Here is a 9,944-nt window from a genome sequence, read left to right as displayed (position 1 = left end):
TACCAACAGGAATGAGAGCCACATGATGCAGAACATAATTTCTACACTAAAGTCTCCACCAAGGTCTCGCCGTCTCGGTGGCTCTTCATATCACGTCACGAGAAATTAATGCTCGGACATGGCCCACCGTAAGTTAGTGGATTTGTCCAACCAAAAGGTCGTGGATTAGTCCAATCAAAAAGCAACACGACGAAACATATATATAAAAAAAAGAAGGGAAACAGAGCTTCAGTCCGTGTCTCCTCCGGCTGAATTGGCCTGCACTCAGCAGTGGACCTGGTCCAGCCAAAAATTTCTCCACATAAACCAGCAGAGACGTCAAACAACCCGGCAAGGGACTGCCACTGCAGTGGTTCTAAGCCACACACTAGAACTGTTTCTTGATCACATTCAGAAAGTAATCCCCTATTACTCACATATCGTTATCGTGAGTACTTTGTGAAAGAGGAAATGGCAAGGGATACAGAGAGTATTTTGCGAGGTCTAGAGCTCAAGCCTGGTATGCCATCTCACTACCTAACAAATTGAATGAATGGTAGCCCTGGCAAGTTTGCTTTTGCATGATGACAAACTTTTGCGCTTACCCGCAAAGACGCAAATTTGGTGGTAAACAGGCTCCATGTCACCTAACCCAGTAATCACTCGTCATTCATGTAGGCAGCTACATTGCTTTGTTCGCTCTCTCTGGGAGCCTCTTGTCCTACCCATCATCACAAAGCCTCTCCAGAGGAATTCCCTATTTAAAAGTGTTTCCATGATCTTTATGATTGATCTTTCCTTCGCATAATTGATAAGTAACCGATGATACTCTGGTACAAGAGGACACCCTTATCTGCTCTTCATGAGTAGCCTCTTTCTTGGATCATCTTACACAGATTGGAGAGTCTCAAGAGTATGAAGAGAACCTTCTCTGCCACCATCTGTATAAGATATATTACACTCCAATTGTTGCCTTGGTGGAGAAAACAAGAGAGGTTTTGGAGGCATTTCAATGCGTTCTACCTCCCCAGAAAGCATTTCCAGTACTGTACTCATCGAAGGACGATTGACAGGATTTGTTTGTATGCACCATAAGCCTACCAAGACCATCTTTTTCGAAATACTAGTATCTTCTTCTATTACCACATCTTCCCCCTCCAAGTCTGGCCACTGGTTCAATTGATCATATATCCAGTCGGGAAAGTACTCTTTGCTAGAGTGATCTGTCTCCGGTCTCTCATTCTTCTTTCCCATTACCATCTCCAATAGTACCATCCCGTAGCTATATACATCAGACTTGTGTGAAACACCTCCAAGGTTTCTCATGAACACTTCAGGAGCTATATAGCCAACAGTCCCCCGAGCACCTGTCAAAGTCACAGTGCTGTCTTTATGTGAGTAGGACTTTGCTAATCCGAAGTCTGAGATCTTGGGATGGAAATTATTGTCAAGCAAAACATTTTGAGGTTTGATATCTAGGTGCAAGATTCTTCTCTCACATCCTTGGTGAAGATACTCAATACCCCGAGCAATCCCTATAGCAACTTTTAGCAGTCGTGGAACTCCGATGGTATGTATTATCTCTTCCTTTGATATTAAATCTCCAAGTGATCCTTTTGGCATGAACTCGTAGATTAGAGCTCGATGCGGGCTATCGCAGCAAAATCCCAAAAGCCGTATGATGTTGACATGGTGAATCCTACCGATGGTAGCAACTTCATTAACAAAATCACGACCATTATTCTTAGACTTCTCGAGAATTTTAGCTGCAACTAGTTGACCATTTGGTAATTGCCCTTTGTATACGTTTCCATAGCCACCTTCACCTAACTTTTCTTTGAAGCCATGTGTAATTTTCTTCACAGCAATGTAGGAGAATTCTGTGGGCAGCATTGACCGATAGCTCTTCATGAACTCTTCAACATCAGCATTGCCACTTCGGCTTATGCTTCTAATAGAGAGGTTATTAAAGATGGACAAGGCACTTGATCTGTACTTGATAAATGCTACTAGTCCTGCTAGTAAAACGAATGTAGTAGGGACCACCACCGCTGCACTCAAAGCAAAGGGATTGCAGTGAAGAATAAGAATCATAGCAAGAAGGAGAATCCATGGAGGACAGACAGAATCTAAACATACAAAAGTAGTCCCCAAGACAATTACCTAGAATGATCTTCCATGCTTTGGACCTGCAGAGACAATATATTTATACATGAGCATTATTGCTTTCATGTAGAACATAAGTAAATATAATTTAAAACTCATCAAGTAATCATTATATATTGACAGATAGGATAATGTTTTGTAAAACTTAAAATATCATTTGAAAAGCCGTTTATAGATTTCAGAGACCTCTAAACAAGCATTATGAAACCAAAAAAACTGCAGATCAAATTATACCACTGTCAGCAGAATTATTACTTCAGTTAGTAATCATTGCAAGGTAACCATCGCATACTCCCTAGGCAACATAAATTGCTTCCTCTCTGCAAACTAAAAAGAATTTAAAATGCATACTTGGATAGGTGGAAGCATACTACAGTCTAAAGTTAAGCTTGGTTTGCACGGCTTAACACTGTTCTGTTTAGTTGCACCATTTCTCTTTGGTCAATTATGTAAGCTCAAATTTCTCCAACCCGTTGGGTACATATTTGGTTGGCAAAAACTGAATTTGACACGCTAATGTAGTATTATAAAATGTAAAAGCAATAATGGTGCTCTAGTTGTTCAGATACGAGGCTATAAAGCTATACTAGGACATAATTACTGATGGATTTCCTATCTTTCATTCAAAAAAAAAATGAAAAAAGGAAGCTAATAAGGAACTTTCTTTCACTAGCAGTGAAGAGGCCATATGTAAGGCTGGCTATTGTATATATCATGTGATATCTCCCAGCAGGAGAAATTAACAGAGGAAATGGAAGAAATAAGAGAAAAAATAAAGAACACTATTTATCTGGCAACTTAGAAGAAAACAAAAAACCAGAATCATCTAAAAGGTGACTTGTCCCACTCTTTGTGAAAATCTTTCATTTATAAGCATCAAACCCTTCCTGGTTCTGCCAGTTTTTCTGTTCCTCCACCTCCTCACCAAAACTGGTTGCCATCGAAAATCAAATAGTGGAGATTTCACCTTCTACTAAATGACTAATGCCAAGCTCTGGTTCACAAATTTTTAGTAAATGCTCCTATAACACTTTGTAGGCTACGCTATGATGAGACATGCAAGCATCTCATTGATTATATTTCTGTTAATCAACGAGCCCATAAAACACACAAGAATACAAACAAATTAACAAAAAGAGAAGCCTTTTACCTGCCAGCGCCCAGGTATCCTCCTTGACTGCATCCATACTTGCAAAAGCACGTTATATTTCCAGTGCTCTTGTTGTACCCACACCGGCCACCCTCCCTCACGCATTCCCAGCAATCTGTGAAGTTGTCCCACTGCAGCGGGAACCCTTCATTTAACACAGCCAAAACCTCATCCCTGTGTGTGAAATTCCTCCCAAGTTCTAGCGGCTCCACTGGGAGTGCAGCATGTACACAGGATGCTGGAAGCGCAGAATCCCCACTGTACATGCTGTTAGATGGACGAAATACATAGAGACTTTCATTCCCAGCACAGCCCCCACTATAATTCACAGCAACCTCTGTGAAATTTAAAGGAAGTTCACCATGATGGCTGCAGAAGGAGAAGTTAAGGTTCATGACCCACGATGGGAGTTGAAGGGGAGAAAATTTGACTTCTGGGAGGAAGTAGTTCTGAAGGCCATCGCAGCTGTTGGACTGGAGGTTCTGAGCGAGTTTGGTGTTAGAGACTGTGATCAAGCAATCCAAGAGGAAGATTTTATTCACCTGGTAAGGGACTCCGGAGAGCGTGAGGGTGGGGGTAGAGGAGATGCATGTGATCTCCAAGCCGGGGAGGCCACAGAAGGTCTCAGAGAAGAAGAAGGGAAAGGCCACAGTAACGTTGCCACAGGGGTAGGGGGCACAGGCATCATAGTAATACGAGTCATTCTGGGATTCGGAAGGGATGAGGAGATGATGGAAGATGATAAGGATGGAGAGGAAATAGCTGAGGAACTCCATGCTATTATTGTTCGATAGGCGGCTCTATGGCTCTCTCCCCTCTCTCATTGGCCTTTGTATTAAATGTAACAAAGATGCCGGTCGAGCCCATCTTCCCCCTTGCCTCAAAAATTAAAATGCAAGGAATACCAGACTGCTTTGACTGGTAAAAGATTAGTGGTTCATTCTTGACCAGTATTAGTGGAGAAAAGTCCAGAATTGGCAGCCCACATGTTTTTCCTATTGTATTTCAAATAAAAATAGCATGATAACTAAATTTCCAAAACTTAGATGAGAAAAGGTGCACTAGATTACAGAGATTGGAAATGTGAAACAGCTGCAGCAAAATGTAATAAAAAGGAAAAGGAAAATAAGAACCTGCAAAATAGGTTTAACAAATACAACGAGAGGCATATCATGAACTTAAGTTTTGTAAAAGTGGTGATTCTCCTTGCTGAGCAAATTTGCATCAACTCTTTACACAACCAATTCCATGATGCATGGGACAGGAAGGTTATCTTAGGTCGCCTAAATAACATCATTGACAACTGGTTCAATAGGTCTTGTCCACCGAGGCATCGAACTTGTACACTGGCTGCCTGACTTTGGATTCTTTCTCCACAAACAGTGCCATTTACATCAAAACAATTGAGAGTTGTATATGAGAACTAGCTCTTTTCTCTTTCTTCTTGATAGTTGCTACAGAGGTTTCACCTAGCCTCCTAGAAGTCGCATACCTTGAAGGAACATTTACAATGCTGAACAAGTGAAACCATGATCAGCCATTCGGTATTTGATAAAATGTTCCTATTTTAGAACAAGAGGACACTGGACTTGTGATGAGATTGATCTTATCATTGTAAATCTTGAAATGGCGGTTGGTCTTTATGACTTCTACACATCTCTTCAGGGAAATAATGTTTAAAAGATTACTCACAGGTTCCCTCATAATGTATAACTATATACAGGTTCTTATTTTACAAGTTTCACATACAAAGACACTACATTTTGTTTGGTTGCTTTCTTTAACTAAACTGTTTTGGAAATACTAAGATGTCATATAGCCTGAAAATTGAGTTTTATGAGAAATACGTTTTACAAGAAATGTCTAATAACTTAAGAGAATATTACCTCAAAAAAAAAAAAAAATTAAGAGAACATTTTGTTTTAAACTTCGTAAGAGAACATCAAAATTCCCTGCTCAAAGTCAGAGCCATTATCATTTTTTATTGCACAAGAGAGGAAAAAAACAAAGCGTTCAAGAATAATAACATTCTCGATGCTTTGTATAATGGGGACAAGAATTAACTAAAAATATGGAAAAATTAGTAAACCAACAATTAAAAGCAAGAGGCATTTTCACTATGATATCAATTTTTTATGTGGTAAATAATACACCCTGATTTCACAACGATACTTAAGTTCCACCTCATACATTATGACTTGAAAACATTATCAAGCTCTGTAAAATGCCTGGGAAAAAAGATAAGTGCTTCCAATTATCCTAACAGCAAAAATGGGGGCCTTTTTGAACATGGAATCCATGCACATATGATCCTAAGCACTAATGCTATGGAAACTCCGAGCCAGCTGAAAGGAAACATTTATGGATGAGCGTAAGCATACCAAACAATAGTTTTTTAAAAAAATCAATAGGAAAAACACGAGAACAAATTAAACCATCAAGCCGAACAGAGATGGGAATTCCCGAACAAATGAAGTGCAGAAGGGATAAGGATTAATTACCACTGTCACCGATGAGACAAAGATGAAAGGGCCGAACCGCCGTTGCCACCGCTCGTTACCACCATCCCCACCGCCGGCTTCACCACTTGGAACCCTTCGGATCCAAGAAGAAGACCCCTCACCATCAACCTCTCGTTCGCCTCCCCATCCGACTTTCTAAAAGATTGGACTGAAAATCCTGTAAAATTTATGGATTGGTTTAAGTATGACCCTATATCAAGCAAATACCACCCAACTTAAATACTGTAGGAAAAAAGAAAAACCTCCATGAAACCCAAAATATAGGATCAAAGGTAGATTTGAACAAGTTTTACACCAACATGTTTGATTTTTATAAAATTTTTAATCCAATTCTGTAGAAATATTTAAATAGATTTTAATATTTTATTAATTTTTAATGCATGTCTCTGATCGTGATTTAACAGTGCAAGCCGCTAATGACCCTACTATATTAAATTTAAATATCCATAAATGCATTATGCTATATTATATTGAAATATCCATAAATGCAATACTTTTTTTTTTTCGATACAAGAAAGGCACGAGGGACGAGGGAAAGGAGTCTCCCCAAGCATCCACAGAGCAAGTCGACAAAGATGAGAGGGAAACTGGGAAAGCCATCGGTCCAATTGGGCTTCTCCTGGTTAATACTGGTTGTATTTGGCATGTCAGCACCTGGTTGGCTTCTCGATGTACATGGGTGTATTTGAAGCTCGTCATCAAAGCTTCAAATACACCCATGTACATATTTGAAGCTCGTCATCAAAGAGCATAGCCTTGATCTCACTTGGCACTGCATAATTCTTTACTCAGACAGCAGGAGGTATTTTGGAGACAGAAGTCAAGGATACAGTGGTTATTGGAGGGAGATCGGAACATCAGATACTTTCATCAGGCGACAGTTATCAGAAGGCACCAGAATAGGGTCAGAGCCATCAGGGGTGAGGATGGGCAGATGACGGAGGATCCTGTTCAGATTAGTCGGATTGTGGAGAGTTTTTTCAGAGCGCGATGGACTGAGCAGTTAGGGGGTGGGAGCACAGAGGACATACCGGCGCCTTTAGCTGGGGTGACGGAGGAGGAGACTGCAGCATTGATCAGGCCGGTACTGGAGAGGGAGGTTAGGGAGGCGGTCTGGTCCCTTGAGGGGGATAAGGCCCCGGGGCCAGATGGTTTTCCTCCGTTATTTTTTCAGAGGTACTGGATGATAGTCGGACATGATGTGACGGCGGCCATACAGCAGTTCTTTGATGTATCTGCGATGCCCACTGAGTGGCAGCGGACCTTTATCACACTGATACCGAAACGGCAGGACGCCTCGGAGCCGGGCCATTTTCGCCCGATTAGCCTGTGCACGACCTTGTACAAGGCGACGGCGAAGATTCTTGCTGTTAGGTTGAGGGAGATTCTACCGAGGTTGATCAGTCCGGAGCAGAGTGCATTCTTGAGAGGGCGGAGTATCTCAGATAATGTGATGATTGCCCAGGAGTTTATGTTTGACCTGCATAGAGCCCCGATGAGGAGGAGCTTGATGGGGATCAAGCTCGATATGGAGAGGGCCTACGACAGGATGTGCTGGGATTTTCTGCAGCAATCCATGCAGGGGTTTGGCTTCCCCGAGATATGGATTAGCTGGGTTATGGGATGTGTGAGGGCTCCCTCATTCGCCATTTTGGTGAATGGCTCGCCATCCCGATTCTTTGAGCCGGCCGGAGGGCTGCGACAGGGTTGCCCCCTCTCACCATTACTTTTTATTATGTGTGCGGATGCGCTGTCTAGAGCGCTCATACAGGCGATGGTTACTCAGGAGATAGAGATTTACAGGCCGGCGGAGGGAGCTCCTCCATTGTCTCACCTTCTTTTTGCTGATGACTGCTTATTACTTGCCCGGGCTACGAGGCGGACGGCGGAGGCTCTCCGAAGGATTCTATGCCACTACTGCGAGGTATCGGGACAGAGAGTTAATTTGGGGAAGTCTACTGTATGCTTTAGCCCGAGGATCAGGCCGGCGGAGAGGACCTCTATCTTGGAGATTTTGGAGGTGGGTGAGCAGGAGGGTTTGCTGAGGTATCTGGGGGTTCCGATTTCAGGCCGGCGGCTGCGGAGCAGGGACTGTCTCTCACTTGAGCTCAGCATTAGACACAGACTGGAGGGATGGCAGATGCACACTCTTTCCATGATGGGGAGGATCACATTGGTTCGGTCAGTTCTTTCTTCAATTCCCATCTACTTATTGTCCAATTCCTTTATTCCGGTGTCTCTTGTGAGGAGCTTGGAGCGGACCTTTCGAAACTTTATCTGGGGTGGGAATGGGGGCAGAGGTGGTGTTCATCTGGTGGCATGGGAGGTGGTCTGTCAGCCGATCAGGTTCGGTGGGTTGGGGGTGTTGTCTTTGAGGGATAGGAGAGAGGCTTTAGCGGCTCGACATGCAGCGAGGTTTGTGTTAGAGCCTGATAGCATGTGGTCCTCGTTGATGAGGGCCAAATATGGAGCTCTGATACCTGGAGTGCGCGGAGGCCGATTACATTCGCCGGTGTGGAGGGAGATGTGTGCTAGGGCCGCGCTGGTGCTTCCGGAGATGAGATGGGCCATTGGTGATGGGCGGTCTATAGATGTCTTGGAGGATAGGTGGGTGACTGAGCAGCCGATCAGCCGTATTCCGACTTTGGTGGATTCGGTGAGGATTGATGGATTTAGGGTTAGTGATTTGATTTACCGAGAGGGGGGCTGCTGGAGGGAGGGACTGATTCGGGAGGTGTTTGGGGAGGAGTTGGCAGTGACGATAATGGACCTTCCGATTCCTCTGCAGGAGATGCCAGATAGATTAGTCTGGTGGTCGACGGGTCGGGCGCAGGTGCGAGCTAGGGATCTCCACACTTTGATGAGCAGGGCGTCAGACAGGCAGATTGAGAGCAGATGGATATGGCGGCTGCGATGTCACCCGCGGGTAGCGCTCTTCTTCTGGAAGGTGGCATGGGGATGCTTACCGACCAGGGGCATGCTAGCCGGACGGGGCATGCTGATTTCTCAGTGCTGTGAGCGGTGTTCAGGTATCGAGGAGACCATTGACCATGTTTTGCTGCAGTGCCCCAGGGCTAGAGAGATATGGAGTAGGTCTCCTGTTATGTTACCCCTTTCAGTGGAGTCGGCCCAGGACCTGATGCATGTGTTGAGAGCTTCTACGCGGAGGCCTTGTTCTGTTGAGGCGGGTATTATGATGGCACACTTGACTTATCATATATGGCTGGACAGGAACGCTGGTCTATTTGAGGGTAGGAGGTGGTCCGCGAGGATGGTGGTGGATCGAGCTATGCTGCATGCAGGGGAGATGGTCGCGACTACTGCGTGGTTCACCTCTGGAATGGCTAGGGACATCTGGGGTATCCTTCCCGCTGCTACAGCGCCTAGGTTCGCTCTTGTTTCTTGGGTACCCCCACCCCTTGGTCATTTCAAGGTGAATTTTGATGGTAGTTGCTCGGTGGATGGTGTCTCTGGAGGTGTGGGTTTTGTGATCAGAGACGAGAGGGGCAGACTGATAGCCGCCGGTGGTCGTCGCATCCCAGGGCTTACTATTGTTGGAGCAGAGCTGAGAGCTGCTTGGGAGGGCTTATCTTATGCGAGGAGGATCCTCGGCGCCGCCCGGGTGCATCTAGAGGGTGATTCTTCGGTGGTGATCGATTGGATCCAGGGTGTGGATAGGTTCGGTGATGGTCATCCACTCATTCGTGAGACTAGGAGGTTGGCTCAGGAGATGGGTGATTTTCATGTTACACATGTGTATCGGGAGGCGAACAGAGCTGCTGACTGGGTCGCCTCTTACGTAGCTAGGCATTCCGGAGAGTTTCTTTGGACTTCAGCAGCTGATAGTCCCACTCCGTTGTTATCTTTACTTTCTTTTGATATGGCTGGATGTACTCAAGTTAGAGTAATATGAATTGCCGTTTTCACCAAAAAAAAAAAAAAAAAAAAAAAAAAAGAGCATAGCCTTCTAATATTCCTCGGTGCTGGATGTTGTGATGGAGCTAAGTGGAACAGGTCTTGTTCCTTTTTAGCTGCATCAACACCAAGGCCTTTTTAATCATTTCTGCTCATGTTCTTCCATGCATATAACAGGCAATAATGGGCCAGATTATGTCCAAGTCAAGATT

The 9,944-nt window shown here is 44.2% G+C and overlaps 1 protein-coding gene across 1 annotated transcript; it reads right to left on the bottom strand.

Annotated features, from left to right (window-relative positions):
- Window positions 1–5,292, bottom strand: LOC103723596 (rust resistance kinase Lr10-like). Its single transcript, XM_008814553.6, has 3 exons — window positions 3,296–5,292; window positions 2,143–2,168; window positions 1–2,030 (listed from the first exon to the last, which is right to left on the bottom strand). The coding sequence occupies exons 1-3, from the start codon at window positions 4,069–4,071 to the stop codon at window positions 868–870; spliced, it is 1,965 nt and encodes a 654-aa protein (XP_008812775.4). The 5' UTR covers window positions 4,072–5,292; the 3' UTR covers window positions 1–867.
- Window positions 5,293–9,944: the final 4,652 nt, after the last annotated feature.

Source organism: Phoenix dactylifera, chromosome 12 (genome assembly GCF_051530095.1).
Source record: "Phoenix dactylifera cultivar Ajwa chromosome 12, Ajwa_hap1_PhDact_Kaust_v1.1, whole genome shotgun sequence".
Lineage (NCBI taxonomy): Eukaryota > Viridiplantae > Streptophyta > Magnoliopsida > Arecales > Arecaceae > Phoenix > Phoenix dactylifera.
The sequence above is the reverse complement of the archived record's forward strand: the minus strand, read 5'-3'. Positions and strand labels throughout refer to the sequence as shown.

Bases quoted from the DNA above. Each gene is read 5' to 3' on its own strand.
- LOC103723596 (XM_008814553.6), bottom strand. From the start codon at position 4,071: ATGGAGTTCCTCAGCTATTTCCTCTCCATCCTTATCATCTTCCATCAT. The intron at 2,169-3,295 runs GTAAAAGGCTTC...TTGTCTCTGCAG, and splicing joins GGATACCTGGGCGCTGGCAG to GTCCAAAGCATGGAAGATCA. The intron at 2,031-2,142 runs GTAATTGTCTTG...CTTTGAGTGCAG, and splicing joins AGCATGGAAGATCATTCTAG to CGGTGGTGGTCCCTACTACA.